We start from the raw sequence: 24,085 nt of genomic DNA, 5'->3' as shown, positions 1-24,085 counted from the left end.
TGTAAATGTTGATTTTATTCCGTTCATTTTTTGGAAATTCATACGAAATCGGGGTGCCGGATTCAGACGGCATAACGGCCATACAATGTAATTGGATATAAAGGACCAGGTATGCTAAGCGTCGAAAATGGCCCGAAACATTTCAAAATAGTTTATACTATTGTTAAGACGTCTTGTGTCCATTATGTGAAACTCATACATGCAAGTTTGATGATTTCATCAGGTACTGTTCTTCTGATTGCTTGTAAACGCACGCGAGGGACGCCAGCAACGATCATTTCAATTTCAGACACGAACCGGAATACCCCCCCCCCCAAATCATCCATATAATTATTTTGGTACTTGAAAAAGTCAGATTTGTTGCATTAAAAAGTAAAAAAGTAACCAACGCAGAAGTATATGTATACATTTCATCAAAGTCCTTTTAATAAGTTCGAAGAAATATTTGGAAATTCACTTGCACAGTATTCAAAGTATATTTTCCTGACAATATATGTATGCAATATTAAATTGTAATCAGATATTGGTACATTTTTTTCTCCAATACTTTTAAAGGCAAGTAATTTTGTCTTATTTCTTCCCAGTTCTTCTCATTATGAAAGATATCATCAACTAATAATAATGATACGTGAGCTTAATTGAACGTTTTCAGGCAAATAAAAATAATTCTCACACGTTTCAAGACAAATACGAGACACGAGCAGGATTGTTAATGTTAAATGTTCGCAGTGTCAATTCTATGAAAATATTCATGACATTGTCCAGTGTATGCATTTAATTTTCATATGCTATTGCCAGTATTGGAACGAGTTGTCGAAAACAATGTAACTAACGTTGGGGCTCGTCACACCATAACGTTCTGATAAATGTTCTATGACGTTAGAAGAAACGCTGGTAATCATCCGTGGTCGCTGGTATAGCGCCAGTAGAGCGTTGTGTAAACGCTGGTGAACGCTGGTAATCGTCCGTGGTCGCTGGTATAGCGCCAGTAGGGCGTTGTGTGAACGCTGGTGAACGCTGGTAATCGTCCGTGGTCGCTGGTATAGCGCCAGTAGAGCGTTGTGTGAACACTGGTGAACGCTGGTAATCGTCCGTGGTTGCTGGTATAGCGCCAGTATCTAGCGTTGTGTGAACGCAGGTGAACGCTGTGAACGCTGGTAATCGTCCGTGGTGGCTGGTATAGCGCCAGTAGGGCGTTGTGTGAACGCTGGTTTAGCGCCAGTAGGGCGTTGTGTGAACGCTGGTGAACGCTGGTAATCGTCCGTGGTCGCTGGTGTAGCGCCAGTAGGGCGTTTAGTGAACGCTGGTATAGCACCAGTAGAGCGTTGTGTGAACACTGGGAATCGTCCCTGGTCGCTGGTGTAGCGCCAGTAGGGCGTTGTGTGAACGCTGATGAAAGCTGGTAATCGTCCGTGGTCGCTGGTATAGCGCCAATAGAGCGTTGTGTGAACGCTGGTGTAGCACCAGTAGGGCGTTGTGTGAACGCTGGTAATCGTCCGTGGTCGCTGGTATAGCGCCAGTAGAGCGTTGTGTGAACGCTGGTGTAGCGCCAGTAGGGCGTTGTGTGAACGCTGGTGAACGCTGGTAATCGTCCGTGGTCGCTGGTATAGCGCCAGTAGAGCGTTGTGTGAACGCTGGTAGAGCGCCAGTAGAGCGTTGTGAGAACGCTGGTGAACGCTGGTAATCGTCCGTGGTCGCTGGTATAGCGCCAGTAGGGTGTTGTGTGAACGCTGATGCACGCTGGTAATTGCCGATTATCATCGGTGATCGGCGGAGAACGCTTTTCTGAAAATAAAGTTTTGAACATGCACAAACGTACTCATGGATACCAGCGTTCTTCAACGTTTAACTTTGCATGCGTTCGGCTATTATTAGTCAATCGTTACCATATATAGCGTTACTTGGTTGTTATTTTTTGTTTCACAATCTTTGCTTTGCCGTGAACAACTGACTGGCGAATTGTCAACGACCACTGAACGTACACGTCGTTAGTCACACAAAAGTCACACGGTCAACACGCTCGTTTTACGTTGACTAATCGTTCGTCGCACGCCAGTGGCACGCCAGCACACGCTTATAGTTTTTAGGGGTGTCTTACTTGGTTGCTGGTACACGAACCTCATGCGTTAGTCACACGCTAGTCATTCGTAAGTCAAACGTTAGTCACACGCTAGATGCATCCACCTCACAATAGAACGCTCGCAAATTGAACGATTAAACATTCTTAGAACGTTCATAGAGCGCTGACTAGAACGTTACATGGTGCGACGGCCCCATGGTACGGTGAATTGAATAGGAATAAGGCATACGGCGTTACAATTGCATTGACGCGTTCAAGAGATCCGCTAACCACTATTGTAAACAGTATAGACATTGTATAAAATTTACTACAGAAAACAAAACCTGAAGGCATAAATTATTACTAAATCGCTAAAATAGGACAAAGACCACAATTTTGAAGAATAATCGCTCCAAAATAAAGCCCTAAATTTTGATACAATAACACGTGGGTGTTCTGTGCACCTTCGTGAATTTTAAAGGGATATAGAATTTTAATAATAATACCTCCATTTTTTTCCAGGGTTTCAAATCTTGGACGTATTTTTACGGGAATGGTCGTGCATGGTACGAGCAATGTCTTCTCTTCTGTATTTTCAATTTACTCTCGGAGTGGCTATAGCACATGCGTATGTTATCGTGCATGCTACGAGGGCTATCTATATTACACTAATGCTCTATTATTATCGTTTCTTCTTCTCCTTACCTTATCTCTCGCCCTCGCACATCCCTTTTCTCATCATACATGTACCACCCTCTTGATCCCCTTGTCTCTTTTTCTCCTCTCTTTACCTCTTAACTCTGCTTTATCGCCCTCTTTTCTTATCTTTTCTTCAATTTACCCCTATTTTATTTTCCCTCCCTACCTTCTATTCTATATTCAATAATCCCTTCATCTTCTATCCTCAATTCTTTCTCTTCATTCCCTCCTTCCGCTCATCTATCATCGCCTTTTTCTTCACCCTTTCTATAACCCTTCTTTCGCTCCATTTTGTCCTCTTTTATTCTCCATTATTCCCCTCTTCTATCCTCCCTGCATTCTTCGCCTCATCTATCCTCAATTATTCCCATCTTCTATCCCCCTTTTGTATTCCTCCTTTCTATTTCCCTCCCTTCCCTCCATTCTTCCCCTCTTCTACCCCCCCCCCCCCCTTCATTCTTCCCCTCTTCTATCATACCTTCATTCTTCCCCACTTCTATCATTCCTTTTTTGTCCCCTTTTCTATCCTCCCTTCATTCTCCCCCTCTTCTATCCTCCCTTCATTTGTACCCTCTTGTATCCTCCCTTCATTCTCCCCCTCTTCTATCCTCAATTCCTTCTCTCCATTCCCTTCTTCCACTATTCAATCATCCCTCTTTTCTTCACCCTTATTTCGCTCCATTCTTCCTTCTTATATTCTTCATTATTCCCCTCTTCTATCCTCCCTTCATTCTTCCCCTTTACTATCCTCCTTTTTATACCTCCTTTCTATCTCCCTTTCTTTCCACCATTCTTCCCCTCTTCCATCCTCAATTTATTTCATCACCTTTTCTATCCTCCCCCCATTCACCCCCTCTTCTATTCTTTTGCCCCCTCTTTTATCCTCCCTTCATTATTCCCATCTTCTATCCTCCCGTCTTTTGCCCTCTCTTTTATCCTCAATTATTCCCCTATTCTATCCTCCCTAAATTTTACACCCCCTTCTTTCCTCCCTTTTTTCATCCCCTCTTCTATCCTCCCTACATTATTCCCCTTATATATCCTTTCTTCTTTCGACCCCTCTACTATCCTCCCTTCATTCTTTCACTAATCTACCCTCCCTTTAATTTCCCCTCTTCTATCCTCCCTTCTTTCATCCACTCTTCTACCCTCCCTTCTTCTTCCCCTGTTCTATCATTTCTTCTTTCGTCCCCTCTTCTGTCCTCCCTTCTTTCATCCACTCATTTATTTTCCATTCTTTCTACCCTCTTCTATTCTCCCATCGTTCGTCCCCTCTTCTACCCTCCCTTCTTTCTTCCCTCTTCTATCCTCCCTTCATTGCTCCCCTCTTCTATCCTCCCTTCATTCATCCCCTCTTCTACCCTCCCTTGTTCTGTCCCCTCTTCTATACTCCCTTCATTTATCCCCTCTTCTATACTCCCTTCATTCATCCCCTCTTCTATACTCACTTCTTCTGCCCCCTCTTCTATATTCCCTTTTTCCGTCCCCTCTTCTCTACTCCCTTCATTCATCCCCTCTTCTGTACTCCATTCTTTTATCCCCTCTTCTATACTCACTTCTTCCAGCCCCTCTTCTATACTCCCTTCTTCCGTCACCTCTTCTATACTCCCTTCATTCATCCCCTCTTCTATACTCCATTCTTTCATCCCCTCTTCTATCATCCCTTCATTTGTCCCCTCTTTCTTCCCCTCTTTTATCCTTCCCCTCTTCTATCCTCCCTTCTTTCTTCCCCTTTTCTATCCTCCCTTTTTCTTCCCCTCTTGTACCCTCCCTTAATTCTTCCTCTCTTCTATCCTCCTTTCTTTCGCCCCCTCTTCTATCCTCCCTTCATTCTTCCATTTATATTATCCCTTTATTCATTCCCTCTTCTATTCTCCCTTCATTCATCCCATCTCCAATCTTCCCTTCATTCTTCAGCTCTTCTAACCTCCCTTTTTTCATCCCGTCCATTTTTCCCCACTTCTTACTACCTCTTTTCTTCACCTCGCTTATCTTCTAGCATCCCTTCTATCATTCCTTCTCCCCCTCTTCTATCTGCACTTCTCCCCCTCTCTCTCTTCTATTCTCCCTCCCCAGTTCTCTTATCCTCCTGGATATTGATGTCTATATTGCCATGTAATAACAGATTTCAACTTATTTGAGCTAAAAGATGGAATATTGATAAGGAAAGGATAATAACTCAATTACAGAGACAGTTTGACAGAAAGCAATGACAATAAAAAGCCATAATTTGACATTTGTCCGATTTATATTGCCAAAACATATGGTGAGCAAGTCTTTTAAAGATGCTATTGTCCAACAGTGGATCAAGTCAAACTTGTCAAATTTTAATAGTTAAAGGGCTATCAAGTTAAAAAGCCTGTCTTAAAGTTCACAATATACTACATTGTAGTGTTAGTAGTTCTAAGAAGCTCTCAGGAATATCTCTTAGTGCTTTGAAGTAGCTCTTAGTAGCTCTTGCAATAATTCTGAGTAGCTTTTAATACATGTAGTTATTCGAAGCTGTTGTAACATTGTATTCAGGAGCACTTAGCAGCTCTCTTGTAGTGGTGTTCTTAGTAGTTCTTGGTAGCTAGCCCTTGTAATTTAATTCGTAGTGGCTCTTATAATACTACCTAGAAGCTCTTAGTAGTTATTACCAGCTCTTATAACATTTATCTTACTAGTGCTCATAGAAGTTCTAAGTAGCCCTTGTAATAGTGTTCTTTATAGCCTGAAGTTATTCGTAGTAGCTGTTGTAATGTCGTTTTTAGTCATTCTAAGCAGCTCTTGTAAGTGTTCTTAGTATGACTTAGTAGCTCTTGTCATAGCGTTCTTAGTATTTTTTATTATTTTTCAACTTAGTTATCATCAGCACTCTATTTTCACGTTCATATCGGTTTTAATAATAATAACTAGAAGCGCCGCAATGCGACGAAACCAGGTTTTTGTTATGAGCAATCAGAAATTATAGCCAATTAATTTGTTGTATGAGCAAGTTCAATCTGCAGCTTCATTTAAGCTATATTCACACTAAGATTCATCACTCTCCATTAATTCTAACTAAGTTGTTGGGCAGAAAAACATTTTTCTATTTTTAGGAACAGTGACCTTGACCCCACCTCCCAAGCTAGCTCTCTAAGTTTCATCAATATCTATCAATGCTTACTAAAGTTATTGGGCAGAAACCATTTTTCTATTTTTAGTAACAGTGACCTTGACCCCGCCCCCTCAAAGAAATTCCAAGCTTGCTCTTCACATAAGCTACTAGTACCTACACACAAAATTTCGTCAATATCTATCAATCCTAACTAAAGTTATTGGGCAGAAACCATTTTTCTATTTTTAGTAACAGTGACCTTGACCTTAGCCACTCCCCACTCAAAAGCAATTCCAAGCTAGCTCTTCACATAAGCTACCTACACACTAAGTTTCATCAATATCTATCAATGCTAACTTATGTAATTGGGCAGAAACCATTTTTCTATTTTTAGTAACAGTCGACCTTGACCTTAGCACCACCCCCCTCAAAAGCAATCCCAAGCTAGCTCTGTACATAAGCTACCTACACACCAAGTTTCATCAATATCGGTCAATGCTAACTAAAGTTATTACGCAGAAACCATTTTTCTATTTTAAGTAACAGTGACCTTGACCATTTTTCTATTTTAAGTAATAGTGACCTTGACCATAGCCCCTCCCCGCTCAAAAGTAATCCCAAGCTAGCTCTTCACATAAGCAACTTACACACCAAGTTTCATCAATATCTATCAATGCTAACTAAAGTTATTGGGCAGAAACCATTTTTCTATTTTAAGTAACAGTGACCTTGACCTTAGCCCCTCCCCCCTCAATAGCAATACCAAACTAGCTATTCACATAAGCTACCTACACACCAACTTTCGTTAATATCTATCAATCCTAACTAAAGTTATTGGGCAGAAACCATTTTTCTATTTTTAGTAACAGGCGACCTTGACCTTAGCCCCACCCCCCTAAAAAGTAATCCCAAGCTAGCTCTTTACATAAGCTACATACACACCAAGTTTCATCAATATCTGTCAATGCTAACTAAAGTTATTGGGCAGAAACCATTTTTCTATTTTAAGTAACAGTGACCTTGACCATTTTTCTATTTTAAGTAAAAGTGACCTTGACCTTAGCCCCTCCCCACTCAAAAGCAATCCCAAGCTAGCTCTTCACATAAGCAACTTACACACCAAGTTTCGTCAATATCTATCAATGCTAACTAAAGTTATTGGGCAGAAACCATTTTTCTATTTTAAGTAACAGTGACCTTGACCTTAGCCCCTCCCCCCTCAATAGCAATCCCAAACTAGCTATTCACATAAGCTACCTACACACCAACTTTCGTCAATATCTATCAATCCTAACTAAAGTTATTGGGCAGAAACCATTTTTCTATTTTTAGTAACAGGCGACCTTGACCTTAGCCCCACCCCCCTCAAAAGCAATCCCAAGCTAGCTCTTTACATAAGCTACATACACACCAAGTTTCATCAATATCTGTCAATGCTAACTAAAGTTATTGGGCAGAAACCATTTTTCTATTTTAAGTAACAGTGACCTTGACCATTTTTCTATTTTAAGTAAAAGTGACCTTGACCTTAGCCCCTCCCCACTCAAAAGCAATCCCAAGCTAGCTCTTCACATAAGCAACTTATACAATAAGTTTCGTCAATATCTATCAATGCTAACTAAAGTTATTGGGCAGAAACCATTTTTCTATTTTTAGTAAAAGTGACCTTGACGTTAGCCCCACCCCACTCAAAAGCAATCCCAAGCTAGCTCTTCACATAAGCAACTTACACACCAAGTTTCGTCAATATCTATCAATGCTAACTAAAGTTATTGGGCAGCAACCATTTTTCTATTTTTAGTAAAAGTGACCTTGACCTTAGCCCCACCCCACTCAAAAGCAATCCCAAGCTAGCTCTTCCCTTAAGCTACCTACACACCAAGTTTCATCAATATCTATCAATGCTAACTAAAGTTATTGAACAGAAACCAATGTTTGACGCCCGCCCGTCCGCCCAACGACAACATCATTCTAATAACCCGGTTTTCGTTGAAAACCTGGTTAAAAATAATAATAATAGTAGTTACAAGCAAATTTGTTGAATTGATATCCCCCGACAGATTAGGCAAAGTAAGATGGTATTGAAATCATGTGTTAGTAAATTATTCCAATCAAACCAAGCAATACGGTAGCAGAGTGGACTCATAAGAACATTGGATATGAGATAGGAGTTGTTTTGCAACTGTTTGGAGTAAAAGAATATCGTATAGAGTGCAGCATATAGATTTGACCTAGCAACCTATATTTTGACCCAACGTTACCCGTTTCAAACTAATAAAATATTTCATCAAGGCCATATTGAACCAGAAATATTGCGAAAAAAATATCCTCTAGAGTGTTCCCAAGGTTTTTCCAAGATTTGACCTTGTGACCTTGTTGTTTACCTAGTTTCAAACTAAGCCAAGATTTCATCAACGAAAATTCTTAAGTTTCATTAAGTTTGGAGTTGATATTTTGCCTCTGTTTGTTCAAAAGTTTTCTTTAAGATTTGACCTAATGATCTAGCTTTTGCTCCAATGTGACCCACTTTACAAGTCTACTAAGATTACATCACAGGGAACATGCTGACCACAGTTTGAACGAAGTCTGACCAAACATTACCAATATTTGGTTTCTGACATGGTTATTGAAAGATTTGACCTAGTGACCTCATGTTTCAAACTAGTCATTGATTTAATCAAGGCAAAAATCTGATTAAGTTTCAAAAATATAGGACCCCATATTCCCTTTAGTATGTTCCAACTAATTTTTTTCTAAGATTCGACCTTGTGACCTAGTTTCAAAATAATGATGCAGTTCATCAAGAAAAATATTCTGATAAAGTTTCATGAATATTGGACCAAATACAATGTTTCTAGCGTGTTCCAGAGTTTCATAAGTTTTGACCTAATGACCTAGTTTTTTACCTAATAAACATGTTTATTTAAATGTTGACAATTCGCTCCTACTATCTCAGTGCACGCACTCTTAGTAGTAATTCAGTTCTAATTTTCATATATATTTTTCTCTTTACGTAGTCATATGACGTTTGACCTGTAAGTGTGACCTTGACCTTGATCCGAGCAGTTTGTAACATGTAATCTGCAAGTCGTCTCCATATGGTGAACGTTTGTGGAGAGTTATTTCAAAATCCCTAAGCAGTTCAAGAGATATGGAGCGGACACAATTTGCGGACCTGTTGACATATCAAACAAAAACAATTTATCTCACCATCATTTATTTGGGGGGGGGGGGGGGGGTTGAAGACATAATTTTCATGTAAACTGGTAACAACAAAGCTCATTTCACATTTTTTTTCAATTATACTATAAACAAACATGCATGTCTGCACTAGAATTTCACAAATCAACAATTACTATCTACTGTAGTATTGAAAATACTACTTGTAATATATATATATTTTTTGCAATATGGCCAATAACTGCCATACATATTTTCAACTGAAGTCACCATTCTGATCTTTAATAAACCACACAATACAAAAACATAAAAAATATTAAATACTGAAACAAATATCCTATTTCATCGTAGGAGTTTTAAAACCCCGTCGATCATTTTCCCAACTCCGTCAAATATTTCGTGGAACTTGGTTTCACACATGAATGCTGGCGTTGTGACGATCTTATTCTTGCTGTCAGTGTAGGCTTCCTGAGGCATGGTTAAGGAGAAAACAAAAAAAACATTGTTTATTGCTTGTAAAAAGAGCCTACCACATTTAAACAAGGCAGGGATATGTTCTTTTCTTGGCAGACTGGTGCCAGTACCTTTAGAAGGGGGAAGTTCCCTTCCCTTATTAATAATTAAATCATTAAAATAATCTTTAATAGCCGTCATATCTAACTATTTGATTTTATGCAAAAACAGCATGTTCTTAATAAGGTTTTGGTTTAACTGTTCTATAAAATTCAGAATGATATGTAAAACAGTTTTTTAGTTTTTATTAAATTGATGATATGAAAGGTATTTTTGAATTTTTCGTTGATTACATAAAGAGAAATTAAATATGTACTTTCTGGAGCTGGGAACTTGGCCTTTTAAAAGCAACAGAACTGGAGAAAAAATTCCTGCAATTAAATGCATTTGAATACAGACATGTCAATATCTATCCTTTATTTATAACTACTACAGTAACCAGGAGATATACCTTTACTTATGAAAGCGACAATAAGCCTAAGCCACACCAAAATGATGTTTCGTTTCACTCATTTACCACACCTATTTGTTTGAAAAGGAAATAAAATAAAATAAAAACTTGGAATGGGAGAAGACAAAATAACATGAGGAGGTAAGGATACATCCACATTCTTGTTGACATGTTTAGCGCCCATTGTCGCTATGGCTCCTGCAGTGCCGGCGTATGGCCATGAGCCTCCGTCGTCTTTGTCCTGCCCAACAGTTACCTCACACCCTGGCAACACTCGTGCAGCAAGTACTGGGGCAATACAGCACAACCTACAACAATGTATTAGACTTTTAGGCCATGGTTTCTAAGCTCCCGCAGTAGCAGCATATGGTCATCAGCCTCCATCTTATATGTCCAGCCCAGCTGTCATCTCACACCCTGGCAACACCAGCCCAGCTATTACTTTATCCATACAGCACAGCCTACACCATATATATTTCCTCAAACACTTGCGAGTTTATAACATAATGTTTCTTTTCCCTTTAAATTACTTAAAAAGTATGTTATTTTTGTAGATTATCTATCATTTTCACCATAAAAAAAGCAATACTTCAGAATTTACCAGTAATGAGTAACACATTTAAGTTATAGAAGGTGTATTGAATATGCCCACTCTTGATGTAATGTCACATTCTCACACTCCTGACAGTACTCTAGATCACATACATGATGGTGACATCCCTTTCTTTGTAATGATACCCAGTACCTACCCAATAGGTTTACCATTATTATGGAACTCTTTAATGACCCTTTCTACATCAGTGTTCACTGTCATGTTGGCTCCATCAACAGCAAAGCTTGATCTGTTAATAAATCCAATTTAGATTGTAAAATAACACATATAATACGCAATATGTATCAGTCAGTCAAGTCCGGTGTAAAACACAAGTAATAGCTATTCAGACTTTTTTAATATTGCAGTAGGCTTAAGGCAAGGGGAGATACTTTCCCCGATTATGTTTTCATTATTTGTGGAAGACTTAGAATTGTATTTAAAAAATAGAAATGATTGTGGTTTAGCTTTAGTAATATTTGTTTGATTTTATTGTTATTTGTGAATGATATGGTTATTCTTGGTTCTTGTTACCCCGGAAGACTTACAAATGTCATTAGACCGTTTATACAAATATTGTTATACCTGGGGCTTAAAAGTTAATATTTCTAAAACAAAAATTGTAAATTTCGCAAAAGAGGTGGCACAAAACGTAATAAGAAATGGGTGTATCAACAATGGCATGGAAGTGTTAATGAAAATGGTGTTTTAACTGTTTATAGAGTACTTAAAACTGCATCTGAGTTTGAATCCTATTAAGACAAAATGGTGTCAAGAAATCTTAGAATTGCTATCACAGAAATATGTATATGTTTGCATAATTTAAGAATTCATACTGGCACAGATGATAGATTAGAGCGCCACTTATGTCTTTGTCAAGTATGTAATTCAAACGACGAATTTCATTTTATATTTAAGTGTAGACCTTATGTCCACTTATATTGAAGGTCATTATAGAATTAGACCTAGTATGTTTAAACTTGTGCAACTACTTAATACACAGAACACATCGGAAACATTTATGTTAAGCAAATATATTTTATTATATCTGTAGCATTTAAGGTGCGTTCTATTTTATTAACGAATATATAATTATAAGCCTTGATACACATATTTATCTCAAGCATTAGTATGCTTTGTTAACATTTGTAACTATGTGTTACCATTTATGTTTATATATGCAATGTTAGTCTGTTTTAATGTTAGAAAGTGATCAAATGAATATCACTTGTTCCAATATATACTCCAGTAAAACTGCGGTCGTTCGAGAACCGGCGTTCCCTCGAGGTTGGAGCTTGGTCCCGAACATTTTTCCTTCTATTTTCATATAAAATATACTGATGCTGCATCGAAACCTAAATAAGTCAAGGAGTCAAGCACAATAGCCGGTCCCAAATACACAAATCTGACACAAAACCTTATGGCTCCCTCAAGGTCATAATTTCAAACTTTCCAAAATAAACAAACAATTGCTTGGTGTTAAAATTTTCGCAAGTTGTAAAAATTGCAATGACAGTTGAAAGAAAATTTGATAAGGTGTGAAAAAACGTTTATCACTGTTAACGCATGACCTATGATAGTTGATGTCCTTTGAGAAGATAATTATGAGTTTAAACAGTTTCCCGAGACAGACAAGATGCTCCAATCATAAATCTTTGATTTTGCAAAACTTAAATCTGACTAATGCCATAATATGTACTGTCATATTTAAATGTTGCTTGTTTAGAAAATTTGCCTTTTGTAAAAAATAAACGTAACTATTTATTCATTTATAATTGTGGTTTTTTTTTTACATTTAGTATACGACACCCTTTGAACATATTATGAGCAATTTCCACACCGCAACACATAATCGGTGTCGTAGTAAACAGTCGGTTTGACGACTTCAAACTTAAAACAAACTGAAAGATATTTCATAACTGACTGGAAAATTGAAACTCGGGTCGTTCGAAACATCGGTTCCCTCGAGGTTTCAGCTCGGAACCCGGCGTCCTCGAGCGATCGCAGTTTTACTGTAGTATATAAAAAGCAAACTATTGGTTATTTTATTGGTTACTATTATAGTTTGATAGATTTACTATTCCAGTTCATCCTCAAGCATAGATTGATTATAATATAGATATAATATTTCACACCACATTGTATAATTGTAATTGTAATATATCTAACATGTATATGAAACACAAAAAACTGTATAGTTTACGTGTAATAAATTCTATTCTGCTCTTCCATTCTGCGTTGTTAATCAGAAAAACTAATAGATTTCCATTCGTTATGTACAATAAAGAATTTGTGAAGAAGTAAATTAAGTTTGAAATTTCAATTAATACATAAGAAAACTATTCAAAAAATGTAAAATTTCTTTATCATGATAAAGCTCTTTTATTAGCACAAAATGTAATTTAATATACCTACAAGAAACGCCGCAATGCGACGAAACCAGGTTTTTAATGATTGACAGAAGAACTTCAGCCTGTGTCTGTTTTTCTATTTTGAGTAACAGTGACCTTGATTCTAGGGACCCAAAATGCAATCCATTGAAAGGTATCCATAAACTCTTCCTTTATACCAAGTTGTGTCAGGATATGTCAACCCTAACTTAAGTTATTCAGTTTCAACCATTTTTCTATTTTTAGTAACAGTGACCTTGACCTTGAATCTAGGGACCCCAAACGCTATCCCATGAAAAGTATCCATAAACTCTTCCTTTATACCTGGTTTGGTCAAGATATGTAGACCTGTCTAAAATTATTCAGTTTCAACTGTTTTTCTATTTTTAGTAACAGTGACATTGACCTTGAATCTAGGGACCCCAAAACGCAATCCCATGAAAGTATCCATAAACTCTTACTATAGACCAAGTTTGGTCAAGATATGTCAACCCTAACTAAAGATATTCAGTTTGAACCATTTTTCTTTTTTTAGTAACAGTGACCTTGACCCTAGGGACCCCAAATGCAATCCCATGAAAGGTATCCATTAACTCTTCCTACAGACCATGTTTGGTCAAGATATGTCAACCCTAACTAAAGTTATTCAGTTTTAACTGTTTTTCTATTTTAAGTAACAGTGACCTTGACCTTGACCCTAGGGACCCCAAACGCAATCCCATGAAAGGTATCTATATACTCTTCCTGTACACCAAGTTTAGTCAATATATGTCATCCCTAACTAAAGTTATTTAGTTTGAACACAATGTGAAAACCTGGTTAAAAATAACCAATATTCTTACAAGTATGTTTTTGATGAAAGAAATTGAAGTAGAGCTTTTATGCTCACAACTTTACATATATGGAGGCAATGGACCAATGGCACCGGATTGTCAAACTTGAATCTTTTTTTTTTTAAATAAAAAAACAAATCTTATAAAAACTAGAAATGTGTCCATAGGACACGGATGCCCCCACTTCGATTTTTTGTCACAGAAAATAAGCCATAATGATTATTCAGGATAATCTGCACAAGGGCAAATCCTTTTCAAAAATTAGATCGGATAAGATATTTTTTAAGTATTGTTGGGAAATAAAGGGCCCTAACTCCTAAATGATTAAAGCAATTTCCATGGCTATCGTACTTGATCAAGGTATTATGGTCACAAACATGTGTTAAAAGTTTGGTGAGGATTGGACAAACAGTTTTCAAGAATTAGATCGGAAACAATCTTCGGGACGTATTTTTCAAGTCTTTTTTTGCAAATAAAGGGCCGTAACTCCTAAATGACAAAAGCGATTTCCATGGCTATCGAACTTGATCAAGATATTATGGTCACAATCATGTATGTAAAGTTTGGTGAGGATTGGACACATACTTTTCAAGAATTAGATTGGAAACATATATTTTTGAAGTATTTTTGGCAAAAAAGGGCCGTAACTCCTAAATGACCAAAGCGATTTCCATGACTATCGAACTTGATCAAGATATTATGGTCACAAACATGTGTTTAAAGTTTGGTGAGGATTGGACAAACGGTTTTCAAGAATTAGATCGGAAACAATCTTCGGGACGTACGTACGTACAGACAGACAGACAGACGGACAGACGTACGTACGGACAAGGGCAACCCTATATGCCACCACTTTGTGGGGGCATAAAAATAAATAGAATCAGAACAAATCTTATAGTTTCAAACTATAAATAACAAAGCCAAAAGTGTGAAAAAAATATTAAAAAATATTTGTTTTTCATAAATATGCACTTGTTTTCATAAATATGCACTTTGTACTGTATATTACAAAGTGCATATAATATTTATGAAAAAAATAAATATTTTTCAATATTTTTTCACATTTTTGGTCTTGTTATGTTTAGTTTAGAATTATAAGATTTTTTTTTATTTTGATTTTTTTTTATTGAGTTTGAAAAACCTGTGCCAATGGTAATGAACTAACAAGTTTTTGGCTGCCCCAAATCCTCCCGGAAAAATGACAGCATCATAGTCTGTGGCCTTCAGGTTGGACAATGATGAGATCTTTCCTCGAGCTATTCGTGCAGATTCAACAAGGACATTTCTACAATGAAACAATAAAAAAGAGTTGCTTATATGAATGATTTTTATTCAATACCAAGGCATTTATGCAAATGAAACATTCCTTTATTTTAGATTTTATTTTAATATGGAAAGGTGGTATTTAGTTTAGATGTGTGTGATATCGAAATATTGGATTCAAAAATGACTTGAAATATCTAAATTGCTGCATGGATCTAGAATGTTTAGAAATATTTGTACAGGCCTAAAATCACCAAAAGACAAGCACATTTTTTAATGCAGGATCATTGGTAAAATGTCTTGCTGGGCTTACTCAAAATGTATATTCTTATTTTTACATAGCGGTACCATTTCTTTTTACGAAGATAAAGAGTACAGAAAGAATTAAGGCTACCTATTTATGTCCATGGGCTCGCCTTTTGTATGATCTATAGCGTGCATCTGGTCAATATCTGGAGCAAACATTGAGATATCGGCTCCTGACCGGCTAAGGTGAACCAGCACCCTAAAACAAAAATATTCAATGATACACATCAAGGTTGGCAGTAGTCTAGTATGTATGATAAACTGTGTGTAGCAGACAAATGCATGCAACAAAAAGTACCAATCGTACAAAGGAAACAAGACCTAATATTAAAACAGCAGACATTTGACTGCAATGCTTAGTTGCTTAATAGGTTATTTCTTGGTCAGTTTCCAACAGACTTATTTTAAAGTAGAACTAGAATTTCATGAATATGATGTGTTATTTTATTGTCAAGGTCATTGTGACCTACTGACCCCAAACTCAATAACCTAGGTGTTATCTTCTTACCATGATTAACGTATATACAAAGTTAGAAGACCCTACAACAAGCTGTTTAAACTTTATCGATTGAAAATGAAAGTGTGATGACAGCGTGGACAATAATATGGATGACAACGCCTGACAAAATATAACCCCTATGAGTATGTCATACTCAGCAGGCGCCAATTAAAGAAGGAAGAACAAATTGTGTGTAAATTATTGATGGTTTAGAGAAAAATATGTTCCAGTGATTCTTGTTTATCTTTCATTTTCACCAAATTATCATTGTTATGTACAGGTGTCAACATTAAACTAGAGCTATCACTGCATGTGACTAATACCCCCGAACACCACACTGATAGGAAATGACAGTGAAATATTTAGAAATCAAACTGAAAGTTAACAATGTTGTGGATAGATTTATGGTAATTGTACACTGCACTTCCTATCATTGTGCTTTACCATTGTATGAAGATTTATTTGATTCTATTTAGTAGTTTTCAAGTTTAATATGCTCCAGACAAGAAAAAGTAACAAAGGGCAATAATTCTGTAAGTAGCTAAAATAGAGTTATGGTTGTGGTACTCTGCATTTCCTCTCATTATGTTCTATTATCGTATGAGTTCATTAGATTCCATCCAATAGTTTTCATGTTTTGCACCTGACAAGGAAAAATGCAATGGACGGACCAGCAATAGGGTTACTCCAATAAACCTACTTCAAACTTCGTTTGTTGGGGGTATAATTATTCTTAATGCCATTCTGTCAGGTTGGTGGCCACCAGTTGTTCATGGTTCAGACCCACCCATAAAAAAAACCCATGTAGCTTGAAAAAGCTTGCCGAAAGTTTCTAATTGCAAGTTGAGTCATTGAAAAAATGTTTTACTTTGATAAAAAAAATGGATTTAGAGAGGAATCATTTACAACATATTTATGAACAAGCATTTTGATTTACTTGCAATACTACAGAAAGTCTCTATAAGTAAAGATATTATATGTTCACACTTTACTTACGCTGAAGATTCATGGACCTCACTCCCATCATAAACACCGCAGCCTGACAGAACCTACAATAACCGAAAACATATATATGTAGCTGAAATGTCCAAAATTCCGTCATGCTTGTAAACAAATAATAGAGACATAGTAGGACAGAACATTAACATATAAGTTAATGACCGTCATTGAAATTTTATCAAAAAGGTGCTAATCTAAACTGCGTCATTTCTGCCAAATACCAGAACGCCTTGTTTGATGGACATCTACCCGATTCATATCCTATATGCCTGGTGCCTGGCAGGAAGGTAATCAGAACCCATTGAGGGATACACTACCAACCAAACAATTTTTACAGATTTTGCTTATTGCCGTGATTTTTCCTTACTACTGACGTTATCTTTTTAATCCATTTTTCACTATACCCTTCAATATACCGGTAAGCATATCGCACACCGCGTTCATTTCTATAATTTGCCTCACTTCCCCCTGCGTTGAGTCAGTCCTATACATGGTTATGTGAAGTGTTAATTAAAGCTGCACTCTCACAGATGCAGCTGTTTTCAATTTTCTGCAGGCTTTTTCTTTGTTCCTGTCCCATAAATATAATTCTAGTCAGTTTTATTAAACTTGTGCAAACTCCAATGGTCAAAATTAACACAAGACCGCAAGCCCTGCACAGGAAAAATGTCTTCCGCGCTTGCTCAAATTCTGAACTTTATATAGGAGGGCTAATGTTAAAAAAATTGATGCCAAGCAATAGTATATAAGAATTCGGGCTTGTTCATCCAAAAGTCTTATTTCGATGACTGGAACTCAACCCCATAACCTGCAAATCACTTGGTTCATAGTCAAAAGGTAGTTTGATCCCTGAAAATAATGCTTTTCATCTTATTTGCACTTATCTTAATTGTGAATGCCCACGTTCAACTTGTGTAAATGTGAATGAATGATATACTGAAAACAATGTAGCGTATAATTATCGTCATAAGATTGACTGTCTTATTGGAACTGTAGTGTGTGTGGGTAAGAACCAGCCGCCCGGTTAGCTCAGTTGGTTAGAGCGCCGTGCTAGTGTTCCGGCGGTCGTGGGTTCGAGCCCCACACCGGGCGCACTTTTCCTCCCAGGTTTACTTTACTGGTGGCAGCGGTAAACGGCAGTAGTGCCTCCGTCGGCCTAAAAGGTTAATGGGGAGAGGAGTGTAGTGTGTGTGGGTAAGAACCAGCCGCCCGGTTAGCTCAGTTGGTTAGAGCGCCGTGCTAGTGTTCCGGCGGTCGTGGGTTCGAGCCCCACACCGGGCGCACTTTTCCTCCCAGGTTTACTTTAGAACAATCAACGAATGGGACTTGCGCGAGTGCGAGTATAAATATACCCAAAACCACCACCTATGTAATTCTTGGAATGATTAAAAATATAGTGGTATGTAGCCCCATCTCAAAAGCTTAGTTAGGACGACATATTACCAGATTACCGTACCACAGCAACGTTTGGTGAGTGTGACGTTATACTAGCGTGAACATTCCGAACTAAGAATAGTGGATGCAATGCTTTTCGCAAATGACATGCTGCTTTAACAGTAGAAAACATCTTTTCCGCAAAAGAACAAAAATGAACGAAAAATTGACGGGGTTTATTTAACATAAACACCGTTTGGTCAGGTAGCAAGAACTATATAATACTAAAGCGTTGCCAAACTCCGCGCAGTGTTACTTCCCTTGCAGTACAGTAATCACTGCCTTCACAAATATCACGTGATGATAGAAACGGCACGTGATTGCAATTTACAAAATGGACGGAACACCTTTAAAAGAAATTCCAGCAACATGTTTCATTTGTTTAGAAAATAAACGATTTTATTCCATAAAAGGAAAAAATGCAAAACGTTCGATACATGTCTGAATAGCTAACAACACATCCATGTTGATATTGTAATTTGTAAATCCTACTTTCAATTTGAAAAAAGACCGAACATTTCCGAATGTTTTTTTTAATTGTTATTTTTTTATAAAACATATTATGCCTATCAACTGGCGTAAAGTAATTATTTAAGAAAGGATATAAGAATAAATATATATGATTAAAAAAAATGCCATTAAAAGTTTTCATCCAATTTTGGATGAAAATCTTGTGGTGGCAGTGTTACTGTACTGTTTACAAAGGGAAGTAACCCTGCGCGGAGTTTGAAGCGTTGCAACGTTTGTAATTTACCCAAAAGATAACAAAACATGGTCATGTGCGATTATAACAGCTAGAGACTATATTTAAATTGTTTTACATAAGGTATGTTTTATCATTTCGAAATATATCAATTCTACAATTAGGGGTTGAGGTTGGGGGGTAGTAGGAAGGTAGGTATTTGGGGGACTTTCTAGTAGTTATGTACAGCATACGTGTTAATGCACACTTTCTGTATTCCTGTTTGAATAAGTCCAATATACATGCATGCAAGATCTTATAGTAAATTATTGTGTGTGTTTAAGGTACGTCATAAGGTTAAACACATTTCAGTAAATAAAGATAACATTTGAATGAAAAACATTTCTATCGCCAAAAACATTCATTAACAAATATGAGTAATTCATTTTAAAATACTTGCCATAAACTTTTGTAACATTCCGTTATAGACGGAAGTACGTTCATTGTACGTATGTTTACTTGGTTGGTAATATGCAAGTTAGCAAGTGGATTTAGAATTTACTGTATATAGAGTCGGGTCAGCGGACTAAATCAGGGTTGCGAATGCTTTTCTTTGAGGGGATCTGATTTCAATTTAATTCAATTAATTTTATTCAAGTAAATAAAGGCCACCGGTCCAAAATACAGAAAATGTACAAAAAACAAACATAGTATAGTAGTTGCAACATACGATTTACACATTTATCATGTCCAACAGATGGTATACATAGATTGTTAGCTTCAATATTGTATTATCATTTTCTGTAGACATTAAAGAATAGAAATCATTTAAACTATTACCAGATGAATACCAATTAAAATATATTGTCTACGAATCATATCGAATTTAGGACATTGAAAGAATGCATGATATTAACAATCAATAACTGTCAAATTTTGATTCAGACAATATATACAAATTAAAGTCTCTCATCTTGTGGAGTATTTATATATCTTCCAAGTTCCATATTCAGTTTATGATTGGAGCAGCGAAACCTAGCAAACGCAATCTTATATTGTAATGGAATTTCCAGATGTAGGTACCTTTCTGTATTTAATAATGTTTTGTAATGTTTATAATGATGACACCTTGAGGACTCACTAATGTCGTTATGCCACTTTTGGACGAAACAGTCAATTAACCGTTGTCTAAAAGTATATATAAATATATCTATATTTCCTATATCTTGAGCGATCCAAATATATCCAAAACCGTACGTGAATAACAAAGATTTAATATTGGATGCCCAACAATTTCGCCCGGCGTCATCTAACGATTTCAACATTTTGTAGCAGTGTTTAGAATATCTATGATTAGACATAGTTAATAACTTACACCAGTATTTAATGCAGTTAACAAAATAAGTAACACACAGAGGAAGACGTCCACATTCGCCCAGAGTTATACATGTATTTGTAGTTCTTTTAACATACAAATGTCTCTTGCAGAATTTATTTTGAACTGTCTCTATGGTATCAATATATTTATATCCCCAAATCTGCCATCCATAGCACAAAATTGGCTTTACCATGCTATCAAAAAGTAAAAATAATTCCTTTGTTGGGAATGCTCCAAAATGTTTCTTATAGCTATATACGGTGATGATGCAAAGCGCGGTTTCTTTCCGTCCACATTTTTCATTTTCGGGTTCTATCCGGCACCGATGCGGATTCTATCCGTCGTGTTTACATTAAAAAGTGGAATGCCGAAATGTAAATCGGTGAAAATAACAACAAGTGCTGTAATTATGTTTGTGATTTTATACCTTAAGAATAACTCCATCAACTATCGACAAACAAACACAAAAATGAAAGCCCCATATCTTTTTATTCATCTAAACGAATAAAAATAAAACAGCGATCATAATTCTGACAGCAAATAGCATGCAAACGAAACCTTCATATTTTCTTACTATCAGCTATTTACATCCTGATAATTACGTTTATCTTTTCAAAGAAGGTATCGAAGTTGGTATAGTTTAATTTCTTGCTTCTGTATATACTCTTTGCGATAAAAAGTGGAAATAAAGTCCTCGCGGTTCAGCGGAGCTCCGGATTAGATATTTGGGCACCGGATATATTTTGACACTCGCACCAGGTTCTATCCAAGATTTGATATGCTTTTGTTTGTTTTCAGCCGGAAAAGAAGATCAAATCAACACGTATATCATTCCCAGGCATTCTAATGACATAAACAACAAAATATAATCGTACTTGTTACTCTTAAGATACGGGATTAGATCGTCTTGTATGAATAAATATGGAGCAAAATCCAAATTCCTTAATTCACATATGAGAGTTATAAAGTCTTGAGAATTATTTGCTTATACAATTTAAAGTAAATAATAACTTAATGCTTCTTTGCTGTTGCCTGAAAACAAATGACTATTTTTTGTTTGGTTTCGATTGTTGCAACAAGACCGTTATTTTTGGAGCATAGATGCTAATTAACAAAAGTCCTGAAAAGAAACAAATTGTTGATTAGTTTTAACTACTATCCATTTAGTCATTTATTGGCTTTATTACGTGAATCTAGAAGCTCGCGCATGCGCATGTGCACAGGCAAATATAAAGGCATGCACGAGACTTGTACAATTTCTACATTGCAATACTTATATACATATTTTTGTCTCTTAAGAAAATCACAACGCTCATCCCACCAACGAGGCTGCAATGATTGAAAGCTTTTCGGTGCTAAGAGCATCCTATTTCCCGCCTCATAGTAAATGGCGGTTATTTTATCAATCGCCGCGTTAATATCGTGATTTATAAGATTTGTTATTAAACGCCTATTTTCATTAAACAGCGTGTTAATACTGTTGCGGAAAGAGTCACTATGCCTATCGTCCCATTTATATTTCTTCACGTTAGATAAAACAATATTTGAATTAATACAGTCACCATTAGTATTTGCTGATAAATATTCAATATTAAATTGACATTTAATCGGGAAATAATCAGACTCGTGTCAATCAAGTGCTTTAAAGACAACTGATTTCTCAAATAGCTCCAACGACGCGATCATGTAATCTACAACACTAGCACCATCATTAGAGACACAAGTAAAGTGGCCTTCATTGTCACCTGCCAACCTGCCATTTAAAATGTGCACGTCAAAGATACAGCACAGTTTCACCAAAGATTTGCCAAAGTTATTACCTCGCACACTATCTAGATTTCTACGGACCATATTGAAAGAACTGCTTTCATAATCTACTTCCCCAAAAATATAATTCAAATTATCTAAAGGTATATAATCTAAATAATTTTTTGTTCTTGCATTAAAATCTTCGCTCAAAAATATAAGACTGTGCATTTGGATATTCAAACTTAAGCTCTTCTAAATTTGAAAACATATACGGTATACCATTTTTCTCTTCCCTACAATTATAAATACATGTGTATGTGACCCTTCAGGGGAGACATATGTGTAATACATGGGTTTAATAGACGTCGTATATTTCACTTTTCATGTTGGTGGGATTGTTTTCAAATTATATTCAAACCGATTCAGTCAATTACCAGCTTGCGAAATGCCGCCCAACTTTTAGGATGTCTCTATCGAATTGTTGACCTCGTCAATATCAGCATATCTTCGCTAGTATTGCACTTAGTCTAGAACATGGTTTCAACACAAGTCTTTGTTGGAGGCCTTGTGTTCTATTAGCTTTTCGTCCAAATCCTGTATTGTAAAAGTAATTTTTACATTTACAACCGTTACGATATATGATATTTTGAGCATTTAAACCTATACAAAATACGTTATGACAATTCACAGTAGATTGTTAGGCTTCTTTATCTTTGCGCGGACAAACTTTTCATTTGGCGATACATTGTAACTGCTATTGGAGGTCCCCATAATTAGAGGCCAAGTTGGGCAGCTCACTCTGAGAGTGTGCCAACGAATGAGCCAGTCATAGTTTAGGTTTAAACACCATTCAAGATTGATGTTCCTATCTAGTCATTGAGAGTCAAGATCAAATTGTAGCAGCTGTTGGTCATGTTGGAGTCTGATATTGTTGTACAGGATGCAGTCCGTCTATCTGCGAAGAGGCGGGTCTTTGATAAAACTAAGAAACAGTAGCAGCCTACTATAGTAGGGGTCCCAATACTGATCCCTAAGGAAAGACTGAAGACTGGTCATGAACAAGTGCTCTCTGAGGTTTGCCATATAAGAAGGAGTAATTCCACGTGTAGTTCTGCCCTAGATGCCATAGTGATGAAACTTCCGGTTAAGCCGTTGCCGTTGAGATACACTGTCAAAAGCTTTGTTGAAGTCAATGATAACCATATCTGCCTCAATCCGTCGTGAGATGCTACCAGTAAGAGGCTTTGTTAAACAGCTCCACTTTGCTCTGAAACCGTGTAGTGAAGGTTGGCAGCTGTCGTCGTGCAAATTCTTTGTAAAAACATTGCATTTAATTACAAATAGATCACGGCTGTAAAAATCTCATAGTGCAGTGTCCACAGTGCAATTATTTATGTTCTGCTCGTTCGGGATCACTGATTGTGTCCTACTGATGCTTTAAAATTAAATACCGCTATTTTTAAACTGGTGCTAGGTGGCGCTGACAGTGCTGCAAGTTTCGTGATTGTCGTTGCTTTGAAGGTGCTATTAAAATACTTTGGACGAAATTATGTTTTCGGAGGTAAACGTTGGAGACCGTGAAATATCACGGTTAGCACAAAACTTGGCATACATGTTCACAACGAAAATATGCACATGTCACTTAAATATCTTTGAAGTGATCAATAGAAATCGCTCATATATATTCGGTTTAAAATACGCGTAATAGATAAATGTTATATTAAAGTTCTAAATATGTCAGTGGTGAGATTAAACAAGAGCTCTGCTTATGGATGCACTCTTACTACCAAATAAGATTGACCACAATTAATAATTTGTTTTAATATTCCAAAAAGGATGAACAAATGTCGTAAACAATGGTTCTAATGAAGGATTGAAGGATACTGAGTTTAATTTGAAAGTAATGAGCATAAAACACGATGTTTCTACCTTATTAGACTACAGTAGATCATTATAAATATTTTAACATTCACCAATCA

At 36.7% G+C, this 24,085-nt stretch overlaps 2 protein-coding genes and 2 non-coding genes across 5 annotated transcripts; 2 read left to right on the top strand and 2 right to left on the bottom strand.

Moving 5' to 3' along the window:
• Nucleotides 1-4,035: 4,035 nt before the first annotated feature.
• Nucleotides 4,036-4,419, bottom strand: LOC128210796 (acidic leucine-rich nuclear phosphoprotein 32 family member E-like). Its single transcript, XM_052915149.1, has one exon. The coding sequence runs from the start codon at nucleotides 4,417-4,419 to the stop codon at nucleotides 4,036-4,038; it is 384 nt and encodes a 127-aa protein (XP_052771109.1).
• Nucleotides 4,420-9,115: 4,696 nt separating this feature from the next.
• LOC128210320 (putative glutamine amidotransferase-like class 1 domain-containing protein 3B, mitochondrial) lies at nucleotides 9,116-18,500 on the bottom strand. 2 transcript variants are annotated; one of them, XM_052914588.1, is made up of 7 exons: nucleotides 18,320-18,500; nucleotides 16,861-16,913; nucleotides 15,454-15,564; nucleotides 14,962-15,081; nucleotides 10,731-10,823; nucleotides 10,133-10,289; nucleotides 9,116-9,485 (listed from the first exon to the last, which is right to left on the bottom strand). In XM_052914588.1, exons 1-7 carry the CDS (start codon nucleotides 18,482-18,484, stop codon nucleotides 9,360-9,362), a joined length of 825 nt encoding a protein of 274 aa, XP_052770548.1. In that variant the 5' UTR covers nucleotides 18,485-18,500; the 3' UTR covers nucleotides 9,116-9,359. The 2 variants fall into 2 exon arrangements, with proteins under 2 accessions (XP_052770548.1, XP_052770550.1); XM_052914590.1 differs by having other exon boundaries at nucleotides 18,307-18,497.
• On the top strand, nucleotides 17,882-17,955 carry Trnat-agu (transfer RNA threonine (anticodon AGU)). The gene has a single exon. It is a non-coding gene; the product is annotated as a tRNA-Thr (tRNA).
• On the top strand, nucleotides 18,071-18,144 carry Trnat-agu (transfer RNA threonine (anticodon AGU)). The gene has a single exon. It is a non-coding gene; the product is annotated as a tRNA-Thr (tRNA).
• Nucleotides 18,501-24,085: the final 5,585 nt, after the last annotated feature.

The sequence above is a fragment of the Mya arenaria genome, chromosome 12 (assembly GCF_026914265.1).
Source record: "Mya arenaria isolate MELC-2E11 chromosome 12, ASM2691426v1".
NCBI classification, from domain to species: domain Eukaryota; kingdom Metazoa; phylum Mollusca; class Bivalvia; order Myida; family Myidae; genus Mya; species Mya arenaria.
This window is presented reverse-complemented; position numbering and strand designations above follow the sequence as displayed.